Source organism: Photinus pyralis, unplaced genomic scaffold, assembly GCF_008802855.1.
Source record: "Photinus pyralis isolate 1611_PpyrPB1 unplaced genomic scaffold, Ppyr1.3 Ppyr1.4_LG5, whole genome shotgun sequence".
Lineage (NCBI taxonomy): Eukaryota > Metazoa > Arthropoda > Insecta > Coleoptera > Lampyridae > Photinus > Photinus pyralis.
This window is the reverse complement of record NW_022170596.1, coordinates 3863822-3886744: the sequence shown is the minus strand read 5'-3', so window position 1 is coordinate 3886744 and position 22923 is coordinate 3863822. Positions and strand designations below refer to the sequence as shown.

Genomic DNA, 22923 nt, shown 5'->3' with positions numbered 1-22923 from the left:
CGAGATCCCCATAGTGGTCATCGAATTTGAATCAGCCTGTAGCTGAGCTGTAGTTGTTAGGCAACTCTACGTAAGTTGTTGTAGTTACTAAATGTCAATCATTTATTAATTGAATATCAATTATTCTAATAAATAAATTTAGTGTTTTGCTCAAGTATTATTACTTTATTTCATAATTAAAACTAATACAACAAAACTGTACCTACCTATAGTCTGCATTTGCTTTCTTTCTGCCTTTCTCCAACTTTCATTTCTTTTCTTCTCATTCGCTAATATTTTTCCGCCCTTTCTCTAGATATTTCGGCACCCATTCCGTTAGCTATTGCTTTGCTTATATCTTATGTTCCTCCATTAATACACAATTTTCTTTTTTTGTTGTTACAATTGCATATCTCCATCCCTTGTTCCTTTACCTCCTTCTACCTTTTCCACATTCGTTTCTTTCGTAATATTTTTAGATCACTTTCCAACTCATGTTCCGCCCAATACCTTAACTACTACAGTATAATTATAATGTTTGGTTCGTTCATTTCGCATTCGGTAGCCCAAGAAAAATCTTGGCGATTAATTTGCGCATGCGCACACTACACAATGTCAACGTCTTTATTTATAGAGATACTTTTTTGAAATTTCAACCACAATGATTTTTATTGCTTTAATTTCATAAAGGTAAACATATCACAGATTTTTAACAACAGACTGCGCGAAATCAATTCATGGGAAATGCGCTAAAGTTACTCGCCTTAAGACGAAAACCTTTTTTTCATTTTTTGTTCTCACCATTTTCCTTTCTTGTTTATTTTTATTGGCAGGCATTTTCTCATCAATTTTCTTTCTCGTTTGCTCTTCTTTTTGTAAAAATACCTCCAAAATTTTGACTTCCAGATGGTGCAACGGGGTGCGAAAGAAATTGTGATCTGGGGCCTGAGAGTTTTTTAACAACAAAAATTACTGTTTCATTTTCTCGACCTCTTTTCTTCTTAACCCCTCCTGTGCATTCGTATTTTTGTGTCTGGATGTTTTTTGTACCATGCTTTTTGTTCTATCGACCCCTTACATCGTTTCCAATAATTGTTTTGTATCTATTTTTCTCTTCCGCACGCCTCATCATTCTTTCTTTTTTCTCTCTCTCTCTCTCTCTGTTTTACCTGTTTCAATCTTCAATTTTTTTCTGTGTTTTTACATACTTCTCTCTTTCGTCTAGCCCCCTTTTGTAATTTTCTGTATCTCATTCTGTCCATGCATGTACCGCTTTCGGTCTTTAGGCCGATGAACACTCTTCTTATCTTCTTCTTTAAATTTTTTTCCGCTGGTTCGTAATTAGATTCCGTCCCTGTTTCTGCCATGAATTCTTTATCCATTTACAATATTACTCTATTACCGACCTCATTCTTCCATCGATGTATGCGTATGGCTGCCCTCTATCAATGTTCATGTGTCCTTCCGATTTTGCATTATGTTTTCTGTAAGTTTTAATACCAACTCAGCCCTTTTGTTGTATTTTTATCTCTTGACATTCTCTGTTGTTGGCCCTTTCTCATTGACACCATGACACATTGACACCAATCCTACTATATCCCCTATTCCAGTTTGTTTTTTTAAGAATTAAAAAAAAGTGCTATTGTCTGCGCGTTTTCCGTCCGTCTGTCTGTCCGGACCCACTTCTGCCGTGTTAAACTACTTTTAGCGAAATGGTCCTAAAGTCCTGAAATTTTTGGCAATACCGACCACTACCGCCCTTTTCTATATTCCCTTGCCAAAACAGGAGAGGGGGCTGGTTTTATCGTTCATGGAACTCTAATGAAAGGGAAAACTTAATATTTCGGAGAATTTCTCTAAGCTCTTGATTCCTCTTGCATTAAATAGCGTAAATTTTGAATGTATGGCAGGCGATCTTTAAATGTTTATGTATAAAGAGCCCTCTTCTCATTAATCATTTACCAATAATATGCCTAAGCTATTTCGGTTTTAAAAAATGCACTTTACCTGATGCACTTGTTTTATCTCTTACCAATATAATGCCCTCCTCATTTCTCTCTCTTATGTAGAATATTTTTATTTTTTATTGTCTTTCTTAAATTTTGCATTCGTTTCTTGTAATAAAACTCATTCTTCTCCCTCTACTTCCTTCCCTTTTTTACTTCTGATATTGGAGGTACCTCTGCCGGTTTGCATGGTGGGGAATAGTAAAATCTGGATTTATTCGAGTCCGATGTACGTATAATTTATGACACGAACGCCTCGTTTATATGATTTCAAGTCAGCCGACATGCTTCACCTGCTCAACGCACTAAACTTTATTGGGGATTTGTTCTACTTTGGCTTGTGGAAATCGACAGATTGTATTTATTCTGTATTTCTTGACTTATTTCCTCTTCAAAATTAAAAAAAAACCCCAACGTGTTCCAGAATGTCAAGGTAACATTTTTTTTGGAAGTTTGTCACCTTCTCACTCCCTTGCCTGTCGGTTAAATCGTCAGATTATTGAAATGCACACTTTTCAACATGTATTTTTAATCTGACGCGCTCGAGTAAATCTCCAAATTCCCTATGGGACTCCTCTACTATAGAATAGAAGTCGTAAATAAACAACATCGAAATTTTTTATTTTTCCACGGCGTTGTATGGTCTGTGCAGAACAAACATCGCATTATCCTTATCCATCCGTGGCCACTTTGCTTTGGATGAACTGAAGCCTTAATTCCCTAATGCCAATACTACAATCTAGAATACAAAAGCTGCGTAGAATTGTTGTTTGAATATAGTATTACAAACTTTAAAAATAGGTAGTCAAATAATTGAAAATTTTTAATAAAACTAACTGATTAAAATCGGGTGGTTTCAAGATAAAAACTGAAACAGTGCTAATCTCCGGTTATTAAGCAAGGGTCTCCATTTTGCTTGTCTGGAAGATTTTTTTGCAACAAGTTTACAAAGTCTTCAAAAGGACATTCAAACGTGCACCCGGGTATGGTCAGTGGTTGTAGCGTCATAGATGAATAATCCTGGTAGAAAATCTAGAAGTAGCCCCACTATAAACAGTGTATACGCATATATGACACGCTTTACCAGAACATAATAATTATCGTCATGCCTATGAAGCTCAATAAGTACGCATGCGCCATAAGGGGGTATATGAGGAAAAAACACATCCATGGCGCCTAGTATAGCAGCAATGTTAAGCTCGTGACCAGAATATAGGTTAATTTTACGCTCCTTTAGGGTACCATTCTCGTTCATTTTTGCCCTCATTTCACTAATAATGTCTTCAAGAAGAAATCCTAAGGACTACCTTAATCACAAAGTCATTAAGTATGTTGAAGCAAATTACCCCCAAACAGTTGATTTAGTTGTGGTGCAGCAACAAGCATTTCGTAATTTTTCTTAGTTGTCCTGGTTAAATATCCCGGAAAAACTTGCTTAGTCCATTCCGGAAGTGTCAAACCCCATTCGCTCTACAACCCCGTTCAACACTATCGCTGTCGAACAACAAAGGTATACTTACTTCAGAAACTAAGCAGAAGTATAATCGAAATAGGTCAAATAGTTTGGTGACGTTTAAACCAGAGTGGTTAGATATGTACTCGTATTGTGAGTTGAACATGCTTTCGATCTGCTGACCTTCTTCACTTTTGGAATAGGCGTCGAAGAGTTGAACGTAACGAGGGCAGTACAAAATGGCAATGCTAAGCAACTGCAAAGTGGAAAATATGCTAACAGTTCTCGATGGTTGCAGTACTTACTCGATTGGTTACGTGTGATGCAATATCGTAAGCGATTGGGTTCCAATTCAACCATCGATTCCATGCCAACTGTGTCCAACGAGGAGGATACAGACTTGCCAAGACCAATTCCAACGACTCCTGTGTTCTGCTGTAATCAGTACTGACTGCCCTTACTTTTCCTTTTTTGTATTGCTTTCCCAGTAGCAATGCATATCTCGCACGTAGCAGTTGGCCAAGCCTATATTCTCTCATTTTGCCTTTCTGCAGTTTTTATTCCTGAGTCATTCTAGTTTCAATTTAAAGAAAATGACTTACGTTAGTGAGCTCGCCCAGTCCATAGGGTTCGTACGTTTCGTTAATATATGGATCGTTGGGATACAGTGTACCGGCGTCAGTAGTGCGATCTCCATGTCGGAAGACCTAGAATTTGTTAAGCTTAACATATCTTTATGAACTTTCTATTTTGGCTTACCCCAAATACCATTTGAACGGTTTTCTCATTTGCGCAGTATGCAACCATGCAATCCAGCGCTAAAAATATTAAAATATTCACAATATATTTTAATATTAGAGTCATCTCGTCACCTTTAGAGAAAAAACACGACAGTAATTGCTTATTCTTTTATATTTATGGGTGTTTGATGTCAAATTATCTTATCACACGTCTAATTTGTTTTCCCGTCTGTTTCGGGGGAAACAGGTTGTAAAATGTGCTTAACCTGCTATCAAAATTGACATTGATGTTTTCGGTGTCCATATAAATCTCAACCACGTATTTAATAATATTTACTTCTTTTCATCTTTATTGCCAATTAGAAAGCGTTGATGTTTACTCAAAACGCAATACACTATTCCAAAGTGGTTTTCATCTGAAAGATCCTTGGCGTTATCTGGATTTAGTGGTGATGCTTTTAAGTCGTTGCTACCTGGTAAAGTGGCGTATGTACCTAATCGTAATTCCATTAGTACTTTTTATTTCCTCGATTAGATTAAAGTATAAAGTTGGCTGATATTTATATTTCACCTTTGAATATAAAATTTTCTATTCAAAAAATTGATTGAGTGGCTATGAGGGTAAGGGGATTTGTTTGGTGTCTCTTTCACTATGTGGAGGATGTAATTTAAAATAAAAAAACCTTTGTCTTCCTCAAATTTTCATTTTTTTGCTCCAAGTAAGCGAATTCGACAAATTGAAGGTGAGGTTCCTCTACTCAATTTTCATTTAAATTCAATTGCTACGTTACAATTAATCTTAGCTTCAACTTCAACCTTTTGTTAGCAATGCGTTTTATTTATTAGGAATCATAAAGGGCATTGGCTCTTATGGGAAGTGTGACGCCCAACCATCCAATGAAACTGTACAAAAAGGTTTCTAAGTATACAGTTTTTATTGTTAGCGAAAATTGTTTTCCTATTGACGAAAGTTTGACATCGCTGTTTCTTTTCGTTCTCCAATTAGAAGAGGCGGACAGACGGACAAAACCATCACATTTTTTTAAAGAAAAAAAAATCCCCTAAGAAGAGGGCCATATTTTACCTCGTTTTCAACTTTTTGACCTCATCCCTTTAAATGAACTGGTCACGACTTTAATTATGTATTTAAGTCCACTCGCTAATAATATCCAGTTTGATTTTTCATTTCCAAGATTATCAGAAATACTTCAAAACGTGCCTGCACTGTTAAAGTAATGAGGGTGTATATTTTGGACAACACATCCCTTACACTCAACTAAGTACCATCTTATGCTTTATTAGTATTAAACTAACTAAATAAATGATATCCCCGAATCCACAAAATAGTAGGTAAGTAATAATCCAGATTACAATACTCTGTACGAATCATCGACTAGATTTTTCTTCAAATATTAGGCATAGTGCGGATTTAACACAATTTACAAGAGTAACAACAATTTGCATGGTTTGGGCGCATTGAGTTTTTCACATTTGCCGTCTCCCATACATTCTTGCGTGAAAAACCACTAATCACTATGCCATTTTACTGCAAGTGTTAATACTTGTATACTCTGCTCATCTTAGATACTGTTCCCGAGTAAAATTTTTTTTGCAACCTCGTATCTTGAAAAGTATTTGTCTGATCGCAAAAGTGTAATAGGGGTTTCGACACCCTGTATACAATATTCTTTTTGGTTGATTCACCTGCGTAGGATTATAATGTTGACCTTTTATTTTTATTTCATAGACCACCATGGAAAAGAGAAACTGGATGTAGTAGTTACTAGTTATAGGGAAAGACGGATCACCACCCAACCATAATTCTAGCTACACGGTACGCGTTTTTGTAATGTTGAAACTTATTACTATTATTATTATAAAAATAAATGAGCTAGAAGGGCTATTGCACTGGAGCGAAATGAGAGTACAAATACATCAAGGTACACAAATTTATCTAACTCTTTATTTATCTCAAACTAATGAAAATACGGAAATTCCATTGAACTAACCTACTACAGGTTTTTATAGAATGAGAAAGATAATTGAAAAATGCTACATAATTGTCACTAAACTTTACTTAGGGTTGCAATGATATATAAATAGTCATTTATTATACAAGACGATAAAAGGATGTTATTTCATGAGTCGCGTAGCCACGAGTTAATTAACTTTTACCAGACGGTTAGTTTCCATTTATCGTCGTGTATATTACAAAACTTTATTTTATAGCAGAAGCCATATAAATCATTGTAAAGCTTCTGACAATTCTGAATTTAATATAGAGACGTCAAAAATAGCAAGCTTAAGCTTTGCCGTCGCGATCGTTTCCATAAAAACAAAATTGTCATATGTCTGAACGTCATTTTATATCGTGCATGTGTCATAAGAATGACAGATGTCATTAGAATGCACAATCATTATCCATAGACTCCTTTCGCACTATCAGGTTTGACCGGTCAGGTTCCGGATCTAATGAAAAACTGATGAGCAGTAGTGCAGTTTTGTGAATAAGACTCTTCGCACTGTCGGGTTCAGATCAGGCGCCTGATTGCCGTCGGACAAGTCCACTAGGTAACCAGGTTTTTTACGCCGGATCAGGTTTAGCCGCACAGGTTTTCAGTCGTATTGTCAATTTTTTAGGAGGTTGCATTCATACGGTCGTTCTGGACAACCTCGAGCGACAATATTGACTATTCCATACGGAAAGTAGGTGAAGACAATGTATGGGATAGTTTAGTCACCATGGCTGGTCCCGGCCGACGCAGGACGTTTTTAATTTAATATTAGCATTTATACATTTCACCAGACTGATGTTGATATGGACGCTGATCGTTAACGTAGGATGTCACACAGGCCCGTAGGGGCTAGTATTTTTAGTCTACTATGCGATCAAAAATGTGTTGCTGTCGAGTCACCTTTGAAATTTTTGTTTACATGTGAAAAGGCGACTCGACCGCTACTCATTTTTGATCGCCCGTTATTAAGATGCGAACCATCGTCGTCGTCGTTTGTCTAATCGTTGTAGCTGTCACGCGGGCGGCCCGGGTTCGATTCCCGGTCAATGCAGAGTTATTTTATATATTATTTAGCATTTCTACATTTCGCCTCGCTAATGCTGATCGTCGACGTAGGAGGTCATATAAGCCCGTAGAGGTATTTCTAATTATATTTTAATAATACTCTAGGAGTATATTACATAAATAATTTGAACGCATCGATAGCACCAATCTGATAAATATATTGTACACCACTGCTGTTTTGAACATACTAAAAGAATCAGCTTATCCCTAGCATTTAGGGGTAGCTGTTTGTCGCTCTTTTTCTTAACTCGGCCCGATTTCCCATGTCTTCAGGTTTTAATACAACATATTTCTCCGTAAGTCTGTGTGCCGGTTGGATTGTGCACGATACAACTTCGTTGCCTTAAACTTCGGGTCGGTTGTTGAAACTTCCCGGGTTCAACTGAACCTAAGGGAAGCTAATGTATTGTTGTGTAAACAACGACATGCAGAGGTTTTGTGCCTGACATCTATAATAATAATGGTTCACCCTGTCGTGGAATTTAATTTTTTAAGAGTTAATTTGGTTGATCGCTTTATAAATTGATTATTTGGATTTGTTTATTTAATTGTAAAAGTGAAATTGCCATGTACAGGGTGTAAATCGAAAAGTGGAGATAGGCGTTTAACATGGGAAATTACTTTTTCTTTGCGCAAACGTTTCCTAATTATTTTACTTAGGTACTTTTACTTCAAATAAAAGTTATAGAGATTTAAATTCTGCATCTAAATCATGTGAAACGATTATTCTACCTCTTCTTGTATGCGAAAAAATTAATTATAAAGATTCTGTTTTCACGAGTTTTTAGTCTAAGTACCTAGCCATGGACTATGTTTTTCTTTTATCATAGTCCATGGCTGCTTAGACTAAAAACTTGTGAAAACAGAATCTTTATAATTAATTTTTTCGCGTACAAGAGAGGTAGAATAATCGTTTCACATGATTTAGACGCAGAATTTATATCTCTATAACTTTTATTTGAAGTATTTTTGCGTAAAATAATTAGGAAACGTTTGCGCAAAGAAAAAGTAATTTCCCATGTTAAACGCCTATGTTCCACTTTTCGATTTACACCCGGTCCATAGTGGTAGCCTTTTAATTTCGATTTATTTATTACAACCATCACTTTTGTGATAAGTTTCTGAAGTAATAGGCACTAAGAAATAAAAACATAAATATAATACAGTGCACATGTCTTCAACTGGTATTTACTATGTTGCAATTATCCTCTTCTCCCGGAAGGTTTTGTGCAAGTATCTCACGAAATCTTCCAATGGGACACAGAACGTCACATCCCGGTATGGTTATCTCTTTGAAATGCCCTGGTGTATATTCTTGATATAGTACCTAAAGAAAAATAGGTATCATTATAGAAAGTGACGTTTTTAGTTTACCTTTACATAATAGATCCCGCTTATCTTGTGCAACTCCATTACTATACAAGCTGAATATGGAACAAGATGTGGGCGATATATGTTCATGACTCCCAAGAGTGAAACTATATTAAGATCATGTACTGAATATAAGTGTAGCTTGTGGTTCGTTGAGCTGGTAACTTTCTTATGCATATTATCCAAAATTATTTTCATTAAGACACCTACAGTGTAAAAGCATATCACATTCACATCAATCTGAATGTAAAAATTACTACCTCCGTACAGTGGGTGCAGTGCCGAGACCGAAGCAGTTATCGTAAAGAAGTCTTGTGTGGCAGAGCGCAAGTAATTTTTGTACACAAGTGACGTCCATTTGGGTAATTTCAATTTCCATTCTTCCTGCAGAAGGGACTACAATTGACAAGCGTAGATCTCGCCTCATACCTACCTCGCTACGTAGACAGGCATAAAGAAGTAACAAGTCAAATAGTTTTGTTATATTAAGGCCAGTATGTTGTACAATGTACGGAAAGTATGGTTCGTATTTGCCTAAAACTTTGCGACCCGCACCAGAACTTTCGTACTGCTCATAAATTTGAAGATATCGCGGGCATTTGCCAAATGGCTGCAATCTAGTATGAGACTCGTAAAGGCATTTTCGTACACCTTACATTGATATATTTTTCCGGTAAGATTTTCCAATCGTTTGGATTTTGCACACCGGTGCTGAATAAACCCTCAACAACAAATTTGAGAGTGTCTTTGGTTCTTTTGTAATGAGTACTGGCAGCGTCCACTTCCTCCGTTGTGTATTTCGGACTCAAATAATTATCATATTTCCTTCTAAGTTGTTGTCCTAGGAAAAATGACCTCAACTTACCTTCCTACAAAACTCCAAGTAACGCTGTAGGAAAAAATGTACTATTCCACTTACATCGGTAAGTTGTCCTAGACCATACGGATAGTAGGTGACATTATTGTAAGGATCCTTGGGGTAAAATGTCATTGCATCTTTCGTTCTATCTCCATGCCTGAAAATCTATGCGATATATTTAATCTTTGCCTGTTCTTGATTACTTATATAATTAACATATTAATATAATTATTGCAATAATTGATCCAAACGTCATTCTGTTTTTAATTGCTGGGATTACGTATTCGATAAAAAAGTTACAAATGATACCAATGAATAACAACTTGACCTGAAAAAATTTAACCTACCGGTAGCGAAAGGCAGACCGCCACAAGTTTTTCACCCGGAAGTTGAAATGAGCAATTACATTTTTTTTTATTGATTAAATGTATACACTTTGTGACCACTGAGTAAAATACACGGCCATGGTTTAAAATCTGTCAGTATTCTAGTTAACGTTATTAGATGGAAATTGTTAAAAAAAATGAATTTGGTAATACTTACAGCTACTACTAACTCCAGCTGGCCTACTTCTGAACATTTAAAGAATGTTGTTAATAACAGAAAAAGTAGAGTGGACATTTTACTATGTATCAGTAATGTATACTAAGTTTAATGCAGCAGTGTGAAATTCCCCTCCTTTGGTCGCGACAAAATCAAATTTTCTATCTACAGTTCAAATCCTCATCCATGCCAAACGCAAATACACCTGTGATACCATTTATCAGAAATAAATATACACAATTATAGTTTGAACGTGCAATGCAATTGTGATAAGCAATCCGTTTTTTTTTCAGTTTTATACTTGACACATTATGCGAACATTGAATTAAGTATATTAATCTACTTTATTAAGCAGAGTCGTACTTACAGCGTGATGGTAGTGGTCGTAAAATGTTGTCCGGCGATCCTGCTGAAAATGAAACTCAAATTAGATATTATCAATTGACGCTTATTAATTTTATTAGGTTCTGTTAAGTTATTAAAGTTGACCATTAGTTTTAAGATACCTTGCAGAAGGACGATCAAAAATTAACTCAATTATCATGCAGCATCGAGTCAGTCTTGTCTTTGTCTTTGGTATTTCAAGTTACAATTTTAGAGCTCGTCCCTTCCCAGTTCTTTTATTTAAAGTAGCACAGAGACAAGGTAAATTGAAAACATAATGAGAGTTATTTACATTTATTCCTTAATAAACCTGTTGGAAATAAACTATTTTTCAATTACAATCCACACAAACATTTTACAATAAATGCGCCCTGGAAGAAATAATCTTCCTAGGCAATTTGAAAGTGTACGGGCGTTCCAGAATAGTGAAATGGTAATTATATTAACACATTAAGTTGAACGACTCGAGCGCCACCAAGAGTACGGTCTCGCTCCTGGTAAAGGTCGGCGGTAGCAGCGGTTTGACGAATCGGTCTTAGCAGACTCGGGTTAACTCAACAGAAGTGATTTAAATACGGTTCAACACCAAAGGCAAAAGGTTTCTTACGTTTCGGTAAATCAAGCAATGGAAAAATACTTAAGCGTTTACCTTATATAAAATTCGGCTATACCATGGAAGTTCCCAGTCAGCCAGCGTATTCAGCTATCTACATCCAAAAATTAAGACTTCTTTGATTGATTGTGCGGCCTGATGACGTCCTAAAAATTTGTAATTGGTCCCACTTGGCAGCACTTTTATTTAACTACTGTTAATTTCACTTACTTAATTGGCCGGATTGAAAATTCTAAAATCAGTAATCCAATTAATATCTATTGTTAGTTCGAATGATGGGACCAACCGGTGGTGTCGGCGCTATCAAGCTGATAACGGCGTAAACCTGTTAATAATGGCTTAACGAGAAATTCTGAAATACTAATTTTCCATCCACCTCTAAAGGACAGCTTTCGGACGCAACAAAGACAATTGAAATATCTTGATGGGAACGGTTGCAAACGGCGGATCAATTGCCACGTGAATTACGGTAACGGAGGCGGATGGAACACAACTCTACAAATTAAATCAATTAGCTTTGGCTTTTATATCTTCAACCAACACAAATACTTTCGACGCGACACTTTCATAACGAAGCGCCTGATTAAAACTCTAGACACTTCTAGATACCGGGTGTTCATCTACAGAATGATGATTAAAACGGGTAAACGTCAAAGCGTAACGGGTGCTTCGTTCCACACAATCCTACAAAATAATTGGTTTTTAGCACAGAATTGAGGTTCGTGTGTTCATGATTAAATACTAAACGAGTCGCTTGCATTACAAACTGGATTTCATCCGTTAATCTAAGCCAAAGCGACGCACCACACACTCGCATGTACGCAAAGGCAGCCTGATAAACAATACAACCGGATGTTACGCGTTCTGGCTTATCGTGATAGTAAAACACCTGGGTTCTTGAAACCATGTCAGGTTGCTTCTTCGAGTTTTATGCCAGTTATCTAGATGGATGCCTACTAAGCATGCAAGCGGCTCTCAATTTTTTTAGACAAGATTTTATTGGCTTTGTATGACATTTTATGTTTCGTTAAATGACTAAGCCGAGGGCGTGCTTATGCTAACTATTTCCGTTGACTGAGCCCTTAATCTTCGGTCTACTACGAGCGAACGAATAAATGGCAGTACTCGGCACTGATTGACCACGGAAACGCGGACCGGTATTAGGTGTTGAAATGGCCTGAGGTTTACGGAACCCACGTTGGGAGCTCAGAGGCTCCACTAAACCAGTATAACTTTCTTTGAAACACTTCAATGAATATTGACGAAGTGATAAAATTAAAATATGAGTGAAAGAGGAGGAATTAAATTATTATTTCAGCTAAGTTAATATAATTTACCTACTACCAGCCTGATGCGTAATTAGTAAACTTAATTCAATTTATGTAAAACAAAACAACCCATAAAATAGTAAATTGCATATACGTAAAAAACAACAGTGCAAAAACCCGACACGTCAATGCGCTACTCCGCCATCGGAATCTAGTCTTTCCATTATCCATAGTGTTATTCTTTCAGATGTGAGGGGTATGTCACCACAATTTTGAGTAAAGCTTTAAGTAATTTTGAGTCAAAGTTCGATCATTTACTTCATTTAAGAAGCATGTACGTTTATCCTGAAAAAATATTCCTTAGATTCAGATTGCGAAATCTGAAATTTAACGTGAAGGTGAAAAATGTACAAATTGATCATGCGGTCATTGTCTCAGCAAGGCTGTGCAATGAGCAGGGCAGCCGTTTTGATGCCAAAGGAAATTATTACGTAGTTCTAACTCTATCGTATTAAGAAATGGTATAAGACAAAATTTTCCAAAATATGTTCAACTAATGTGAGCCGATGATTTGATCATAAAAAATTCCACACCATACCTTAACTTTTATAACGTGAGGTTAGTTCGGCGCTGTAAAACTCAAACCCCGCCGCATAAACGGCCAGCTAGCTCAGATTCTTAATTAAAAGAAGGGCTCGAGATGAGAATCTTCCACAGCGGTTTGTTCGTTTGGGCATATAACATAAGTTTTTGATCTTTGGTAGTCACTAGAAATGATTAGTTGAGCGCCACCCAATTTTGCACAAATTCTGACCTCTCCTGTATAGAAATTGGGAAAACACAAGAGAGCCAAATAATAAATTCACTACGAGCAATTCTGATTTATTAATCCTGACAAAACGGTGCAGGATCGGCAAATAAAATGTATCTTCAATACGACAATAACAAATACTTTAAATGACAAAAATAATCCCCAAATAAATTCATGAACACTTCCCTAATAATTACGTTACCAGACCCCTACAACAATGATCGAGCAAAAATGTAGTTAAGATTTCAATGGATTCAAAGATTGAATTAAGTTAACCCGAATAACAACTCATATAGGCAACACTGGGTACAAGTAAATTAAAAATCTTACCTTGAATAACACATACGCTGTCTTCTCCGAAAAAGAGCTCTCCTTCGAAGTTCCAGTTCTGTAACACAAAAACAAACCCCAAGCTACAACGCTCGGAACGATTATATGAGCCGGAAGGGCCAAAAATAGCTTACTCGTAGCCGGCTCGTTTACCCATACGTTAAATACAGGTGCGTTGCTCTTGAAGAGAGTCACGACCTCAAACACTTGATGCGAACAAAATACAAAGCTCCAATCATAAATCGTCGGAAGGTTACACTAGATTAACGGTATTGAAGCAAATAAAAAAGGTTGTGTAAAAGATCGTATCTTCCGAAAATTCCACAATCAGCTGGTCGCTCCCGGTATCGTTTAGGTGTTAGCGCTTATCTACTCGGTGGTACGCCGGTATCAACAGGTGTTCGTACTCCAGAATATTCGCAAGATGCAAATTCATTTACATACAAGGATTCATCTACTACATGGATTGATCGGTACAAGAATTCATCTACTACATGGATTGATCGGTACAAGAATTCATCTACTACATGGATTGATCTACTACATGGATTGATCTACTACATGGATTGATCTACTACATGGACCCCCTAAAAGTAATGAAGATGTAACACTCCCTTAACGAGATTTTTAATAACATACCTGAAATCGTCAGGAGGGTAATGAAAAATACTTAAATCAATGAAATATGGAAATTATCCAAGAGGTTGTGAATCTGAAAGAATTTTAGATAACATAACGTAAAAGAAAGCCAACGCCATTTCACTTACATGTAGGTAGGGCGATGAACTTCCACCAGATATAGCCTCACAATGGAGAAAACGGCTTCTGAGTTACTCTACTCGACAACGCCAATAAACAGGTAAAATTGCCAGAGATTTTACGTGAATGATGGCAAATATTACCCACTGGTTTTAGAAGAATTCACAATGCCACGCTCTACAAGTACAACCTCGTTGGCTTTAAAACGGAAATGAAGTGAAAAAATTACGCGATTCTGCGCGAGGAAAGAAGCACGCGTACAAGTGACGCCATCTCACCTATATCCTGCCTAACGTAGCAAGCGGTAATTTTGAAATTTGAATATAAATAAACTAAACTGTTACACCCCCCCTCTCCTTCGACAGGAGGGAAACTACAAGTTTTCCGACGATCGAAAAACCCAGCACACACACTCGAAAAGGAAGCAAACAAATTGAAAACCCGAAAACCCACCCCAGTGTAAAAAAAACTCCCCCCCAAAGAATTTCACCTTCAAAGAATTTTCCCAGGTTCTCCAGCAGCGGAAAAGGTATGCAAAATCGGGTATTGACATGCCCTCGCGTAAAGATGGAATCTCGCGCCGTCGGGTATCATGACAATAGCAACCCCTTTCCCACAACCCCAATCCAACTACTAGTCACCCCCAAGAAAACCAAATCCAGTGCCCACCCAGAAGAAAGAAACCCTACAGTTTCAAGTGATGCAGCACCAAAATCCCCAAAATAAAGAAACCCCCCTCCCTGACTAAAAACGACACAAAAGCCCAAATTTTGACCCCCTTGCCGAAAAAGTGTAGAAGGAAACCCCCAAAAAGAAGGTACCTTTCCAACCCAACTCCACCATGCACTAGCGCAATGAAATGAAGAAGGTGCTATGGATAGAAGACAGTAAGAGAGAAAGAAGAAATCACATTTGCGGAGAAAAAAAAAACTCATTCATGCCGATTCCAGGGGTCCCATGGTCACCGAGGCTCGCACAGGGAAGGCGCACCCACCCCCTTCCTCTTGTGTATCACTCATACATCCATTCATACGAACATACACTCTGTGGAACGGAAGAAAGAAGAGTAGAAAAAGATAGAAAAATAGGAAAGTGAAAAGAAAAGGGCAACCTCTCCCAAATCTCCCCTGTGGAAATTAGAAGAAAAGAAGTGGTCGAGGTGCAAATAGAAAAAGGAAGAAAAAAGAGGAAATGGATCGGGAGAAAAGAAGAAAATCCCCCCCTAGCAGGTCTTAAGCTATGATCCTAGAAACCATCCCCTATGCCCAACCTACCTCCCGAAGAGTAAGAAGAAGAAGAAATATGGAACATATAACATATAAATACATATATCAAAGTCAAATCCAAGAATAAGAATACGTCAAAATTAGTGGTTCAAAATCGTCAACAAACAAGCAATCCGGCGACAATAAATGTCTAACCATGATCATCGGGTTCAATATAAGGTTTGAGATCCTGGACGTGCCACGTTCCAGAAGATTTACCATTAGAATCTTTCAACTCATAGGTCAAATACCCCATTTTACGGCTAACCGTAAATGGTCCTAAAAATCTGGGAGCTAACTTCGCTGAATAATCTTTAGTGGCATCAGACAAAGTCTTATTTTTACGCCAAACCAAATCTCCTATCTCATAGTTAACATGCCTACGTCGTAAGTCATAATGTTGCTTGTTGCGGTCATGACTGTCTTTAATGCGTGCAATAATTTTGTCGTACAGTCCTTGCTGTTGCGCTAACCGTTGTTCTACGTCAATCGGCTCATTGTCCGTCATGTCAGTGTCGAAGCTGTCCCCTCGAATACGAAATTCTTTCCCAAAATTAGCACGATAGGGAGTCACACCTATGGTTTCGTGCTTAGAAGTTCGAAGAGCACAAGCTATCGAAGCTAAATGAACGTCCCAATGTTTGTGATTGTTCTTAACGTAAGTGGCTATCAATTGCTTTACCACACGATTCACCCTCTCCGCAGGATCAGCCTGTGGATGATAAAAAGGAGTAAACCGAACCTTTACACGGTAGCTTTCACACAGATCTAAGAAAAGTCTACTGCGCATCTGCACGCCATTGTCACAAATAAGGAATTGTGGAGCTCCATACACAAGAAATACAGAATCTTCAATACATTTGACAAGAGTTTTGGCATTCGCCGTCCTTATGGGAAAAAGAAGTACAAATTTACTCATATAGTCACTAACAACTAATAAATGAGTTCGCCCTTGAGTGGATCGAGGTAAAGGACCAATAAAATCTAAGCTGATCATCTGCCACGGTTCATAAATTTGAGGATGTGAACCCATAAGCCCTGCAGGTCGAAGTTGTTCAGGTTTATGTTGTGCACAGGTGGTACAGCGAGAAATATAACGCTTAATATCGCACTTCATTCTCGGCCAATAATATCGGTGATGAATGCGCCAAAAGGTCTTATAAACACCAAGGTGTCCTGAAGTAACATTATTGTGGTTCTCTTGTATAAGAGATTGTCTAAAATCAGAAGGAACAACAAGTTTCCATTTTTCATAATCATGAGATTGTAAAGCGGACTTGATATATTTATACAACAACGAATCTTTCACTCGCCAATCGGGATATTTATGAGGACTTCGCTCTAATCTTTCAAACATACCAAGGTACCAAGGGTCTTTAGAAGTTTTGAAATCGTTCGGATCCACCGTAACATCTGAAGAATGTACAGCTTCGATCACAGGTACAGTACGTGACAAAAGATCGGGAACAATATTGTCCTTGCCTTTACGATGGACAAGAGTAAAGGTATACGGCTGTAAACGAAGAGCCCAGCGTGCTAAACGTCCTTGGGGGTCTTTCAAAGAATGCAACCACAAAAGAGAATGGTGGTCAGTAATGACTGTAAAAGAAACTCCCTCGAGGTAATGTCGAAGTTGCTCTACCGCCCAAATGACTGCTAAGCACTCACGTTCAGTCGTGCTGTAATTTTGTTCCGCTCGGGATAATGATCGGGATAAATAACATACCACTCGCTCCCCATCCGGAAAAGTTTGAGTCAAGACAGCTCCTAGCCCATAAGCAGAAGCATCGGTCTGAAGGACAAAAGGTTTGGTAAAATCCGGGCAATTGAGCACAGGTGCAGTTGCCAAAAGTTCTTTTAATTTGAGAAAAGATTCCTCACATTCAGACGTCCATTCAAATTTAACATTTTTCCGAAGAAGTCTGGTTAAAGGAGCAAGAACGGTTGAAAAATCAGGAATGAACCTACGGTACCAACCGCAAGTTCCTAAGAAACGTCGTATATCATTCACCGTAGTGGGTGTTGGAATATCTAAAATCGCCTTGACTTTGTCAGGATCTGGGTGTAAGCCAAAGGAATCCACAACATACCCTAAATACTTAAGTTCTGAACGGCAGAAGTGACATTTGTTTTTATTCAGAGTGAAGCCAGCAGCAATTAATTTGTCAAAAACGGTGTTCAAAATTTTTAAATGTGAGTCAAAGTCTTGTGATATAATAACCACATCGTCCAAATAAACCAAAACGTTGGGTTGCAATTCAGGTCCCAAAATGGTATCGATAATGCGCTGAAAAGTCGCAGGGGCATTAGTCAAGCCGAAGGGCATCCTTCGAAATTGGAAAAGACCACGACCAGGCACAGTAAAAGCTGTGAAAGGGCGCGAATTCTCAGCAACCTCTATTTGCCAATAAGCTGACTTAATGTCCAGGGAACTAAGATATTTAGCGTCACGTAATTGGTCTAAGATGGTATTGATATAGGGCAAAGGAAAAGCGTCGCGCTCAGTTAAAGAGTTAAGTTTCCTATAGTCCACACAAAATCTATAGGTTTTGTCTTTCTTGGGAATCAGACAGACAGGTGAAGCCCATCCGCTGTTCGATGGTTCGATGACTCTGTCCCTAAGCATCTCATCAATGGTGTCGTTAATGATTTTCTGTTTAATCGGATTTACTGGATAGTACCGCTGTTTAATAGGAATAGCGCCCTCTACCAGGCGTATCTCGTGTCTACCTACTGGGGTTAATCCTAACTTGTCTCCCATGAGCGAAAATTTCAGATCTAAGAGGGTTTGTAAAGAATGGGTGTTGTTCATCAGTGAGACGAGACTGTTCCACTATGGCCACACTAGGTTGAGTTGGCGTGCAAGAAGTAAAATGCCAACAGTCATCGCTAATATTCGGAATGATACCCATCCTATCCCAAAAATCTACTCCCAGGATTAAATTAGTAACCAAATCAGGCATCACCAACAAATCTAACAGCACAGTACGATCCTTTAAGGTAATTGGCACAGTGATGTAACCAATCGAATGTGCATCGGAGCTATTTGCTACCGTACAAGAAATAACTTTCGGTACAAAATTGAAATTGAGTATTTGCAATTGAATTAAAGTATCGGGATTGATAAAAGAACGTGAAGCGCCAGAATCTAATAATCCCAAAAAAGGAATGTCTAAAATTTTAATTTGGACATAAGGTCTCAAGTCATTTCCCACATGCTGTAATAAAAAGTCAAGTTTAGGTTTGGAAGAAATTTTCAAAATTTTTGTCGCCTGTACTAAAGAAACGTCACGACGACTTAATGAGCGTTTCTCGGAGCGTTTCCCGAACAAAAAGAACAACTGCGCACCGTAACGCCTTGTGCGCCACATTTCCAGCAAAATAATTGCCTTGGTTCAGGACAATCAACACGATGATGACCTAATTTTTGGCAATTAAAGCAAGGAGAATTTGGAGTTTCCATTGCATAAATAGGTGGACGTGGTGACATTTGTCGATTACTGGTGGGACAGCTAAACCCAGGTTCGAGTAATGGTAATGATGTTCGGTTGCGTAAGGCATGGTGTCTGTCTAAATCATGTTTGATATCGTCAAAACGTCTGCATTCAATTAAAAGTTCATCTAATGTCGGAGGAACATTAGGACCTAATTTAGTCAAATAAAATGGTGATAAATTGCGTTTAATTAAACGGACTTGTTCATATTCTGGAGGTGGTAATTTTAGTCGTGAAAATAATCCCTGCATTACTGCAAAATAAATGTCTACTTTTTCATTCTGACCCTGTAAACGAGCTTTAATTTCGTCGAGCAAATCTTCCTCATAGTGTGGTGGTAGTAATGCATCTCGTAGTAATTGCACTAAGTGCTCCCATGAAGTAGCTTTATGAGAATTAATGTTGTACCAGGTGTTCGCAGTACCTTCAAATAAATCGTAGGCGGTCTCAAATAACGTTGGATGATCTACTCCACGAGCACGAGCCATTCGCTCAACTCGGTCGATAAATGAATTCAAAGTTTCACCTCTACTATCCCCGGAAAATTTTAATCCCCATTTATGTACAGGAGTACTCGGTACGGATAATCTTGGTTGTAGTTCTGCAGTACGTCTAGTAGGTGTAGAAGAAACTACAGCAGTTGCTGAAGGCATAATTGAGTCGTTAAAATGAAAAGCTTTGTTATCGAGTGAAGCTCTTAATTGTCGAAATAAACCAACTAATTCCCCAAGTTTACTTAATTGTTCAGCAGAAGGCTGCAATAATGTGCGAGTCCTACGTAAACGTCTGTCGGCATGAGCTAGCATGGTAACAATTGACAAATATGAACCTCCCCCAAAAGCATCATCAAAATTGTCAATCTTATTCTGAAGGATCACTGTCAATTCAGTAAGAGCAGCTAAATCCTGAGCAAAGGTAAAAGGGTACTCTGGAGCAACATAACCAGGTGCTTTCTCTAACTCTAACAATTTTCTGAGAATTAAACGACTTTCGTTCATATTACTCCCCATTTGTCCCGCTCTAATCTCAATTTCATATTGGAGTTCAGTCTCTCTAAATCGGTTAATTTCCATAGCCATGATCACACAATAAATTCAAAATACAAATATAAAAAGATAACACAATATAGGTACCTGTTAAATACCAAGAAATACACAAATATCAGTAATAACCACAAATAAAAAAAATAAGTTGCAAGTACGAAGTTCAATTTAGAAGAGATAATTTAAAAATAAGGCCAAAAACTTAAATTTAAACAAATTATGCCCAGGCCACACGTTGAAGGGTGTCACTTTATAACGTGAGGTTAGTTCGGCGCTGTAAAACTCAAACCCCGTCGCATAAACGGCCAGCTAGCTCAGATTCTTAATTAAAAGAAGGGCTCGAGATGAGAATCTTCCACAGCGGTTTGTTCGTTTGGGCATATAACATAAGTTTTTGATCTTTGGTAGTTACTACAAAGGATTAGTTGAGCGCCACCCAATTTTGCACAAATTCTGACCTCTCCTGTATAGAAATTGGGAAAACACAAGAGAGCCAAATAATAAACTCACTACGAGCAATTCTGATTTATTAATCCTGACAAAACGGTGCAGGATCGGCAAATAAAATGTATCTTCAATACGACAATAACAAATACTTTAAATGACAAAAATAATCCCCAAATAAATTCCTGAACACTTCCCTAATAATTACGTTACCAGCCCCCTACAACAATGATCGAGCAAAAATGTAGTTAAGCTTTCAATGGATTCAAAGATTGAATTAAGTTAACCCGAATAACAACTCATATAGGCAACACTGGGTACAAGTAAATTAAAAATCTTACCTTGAATAACACATACGGTGTCTTCTCCGAAAAAGAGCTCTCCTTCGAAGTTCCAGTTCTGTAACACAAAAACAAACCCCAAGCTACAACGCTCGGAACGATTATATGAGCCGGAAGGGCCAAGAAATAGCTTACTCGTAGCCGGCTCGTTTACCCATACGTTAAATACAGGTGCGTTGCTCTTGAAGAGAGTCACGACCTCAAACACTTGATGCGAACAAAATACAAAGCTCCGATCATAAATCGTCGGAAGGTTACACTAGATTAACGGTATTGAAGCAAATACAAAAGGTTGTGTAAAAGATCGTATCTTCCGAAAATTCCACCATCAGCTGGTCGCTCCCGGTATCGTTTAGGTGTTAGCGCTTATCTACTCGGTGGTACGCCGGATAGCTGCCGGCAATCAACAGGTGTTCGTACTCCGGAATATTCGCAAGATGCAAATTCATTTACCTACAAGGATTCGTCTGTACAAGGATTGACCGGTACAAGGATTGGTCTACTACATGGATTGATCGGTACAAGAATTCGTCTACTACATGGATTGACCGGTACAAGAATTCGTCTACTACATGGACCCCCTAAAAGTAATGAAGATGTACAACTCCCTTAACGAGATTTTTAATAACATACCTGAAATCGTCAGGAGGGTAATGAAAAATACTTAAATCAATGAAATATGGAAATTATCCAAGAGGTTGTGAATATGTAGGTAGGGCGATGAACTTCCACCAGATAATAGCCTCACAATGGAGAAAACGGCTTCTGAGTTACTCTACTCGACAACGCCAATAAACAGGTAAAATTGCCAGAGATTTTACGTGAATGATGGCAAATATTACCCACTGGTTTTAGAAGAATTCATAATGCCACGCTCTACACGTACAACCTCGTTGGCTTTAAAACGGAAATGAAGTGAAAAAATTACGCGATTCTGCGCGAGGAAAGAAGCACGCGTACAAGTGACGCCATCTCACCAATATCCTGCCTAACGTAGCAAGCGGTAATTTTGAAATTTGAATATAAATAAACTAAACTGTTACAATGCGCAAAACCAAATTTTGAAATTGGCGTTTGATTTACCTTTATCCCAAGTGCCTATGTATCAAATTTCGTTTAAATTCTTCCATAAATAAAAAAGTTGGCACTGCGCATGCGCAAAACCAAATTTTGAAATTGGCGTTTAATTTTCCTTTATTCGAAGTGCTTATGTATCAAATTTCGTTTAAATTCTTCCATAAATAAAAAAGTTGGCACTGCGCATGCGCAAAACCAAATTTTGAAATTTGCGTTTGATTTTCCTTTATTCCAAGTGCCTATGTATCAAATTTCATTCAAATACTTTTATAAGTTAAAAAGTTTGCAATTCGGCTTATAAATGGGCGAGATGCGAAAAGGGCACTGTGAATTTTGAATCGATTCGATTCAACTTTTGGCATTGCGTATTATATGGCTAAAGCTATGCCCATATTGAATTTCATGCAATTCAGTTTATAACTAACGGAGATGTAAAAGCGATCGAACATTTCTAAACAAAGTTATCGTTCACACGGACAGATAGATGGACAGGCAGACAAAGGAACAGACGGAGAGACCAACCGACAGGCGACAGATAGCAATGCAAAATTATAAACGATCTCTAGGATCGTTAATAAACGGCAAAAGTGAAAAATTATGGAACATGTGAAAAACGGTTTTTTGTTTTTTTTACAATAACTTTTTTTGTAAGCGGTACAGAAAAAATTCCTTCCTTGGTACAAAACTCGACACCATAACGAACCAAATAGCGAAAAAAGTAGAACAATAGCTCTTAAGATAAAAAACTAGTAGCGTCGCAAAGTTTGCGGACGGACGGACGGACGGACAAAGTGGCCACAATAGCGCATTTTTTTTTATTTTTGTGGAAATGCGCTAAAAATGTTAACGTGTATTGTCACATATTTTACCTACATGTAAAAATTGAAGCGTATATTGCGGGTTTTAGAACTGAGGATCATTTCAATTGTTTTATACGCCATTAGTTTGTTATAAATATTCAGCCTGAATCTAGTGTCCATTGCTTAATGAAAAATATTGTTTAATTAAGTAGAGTTAACAATATTAATTTCCATAGCCTACTTGCCACATGGTTGACGCAATA

General features: G+C 37.7%; 1 protein-coding gene across 1 annotated transcript; it reads right to left on the bottom strand.

The window, feature by feature from the left end:
• Positions 1-2795: 2795 nt before the first annotated feature.
• Positions 2796-12895, bottom strand: LOC116172754. Its single transcript, XM_031490020.1, has 19 exons — positions 12366-12895; positions 11239-11712; positions 11065-11174; positions 10399-10440; positions 10032-10236; positions 9549-9653; positions 9286-9498; positions 9063-9239; positions 8890-9013; positions 8633-8835; positions 8451-8585; positions 8212-8394; positions 4198-4344; positions 4041-4145; positions 3744-3986; positions 3506-3694; positions 3332-3455; positions 3070-3281; positions 2796-3017 (listed from the first exon to the last, which is right to left on the bottom strand). The coding sequence occupies exons 5-19, from the start codon at positions 10107-10109 to the stop codon at positions 2865-2867; spliced, it is 2391 nt and encodes a 796-aa protein (XP_031345880.1). The 5' UTR covers positions 10110-10236; positions 10399-10440; positions 11065-11174; positions 11239-11712; positions 12366-12895; the 3' UTR covers positions 2796-2864.
• Positions 12896-22923: the final 10028 nt, after the last annotated feature.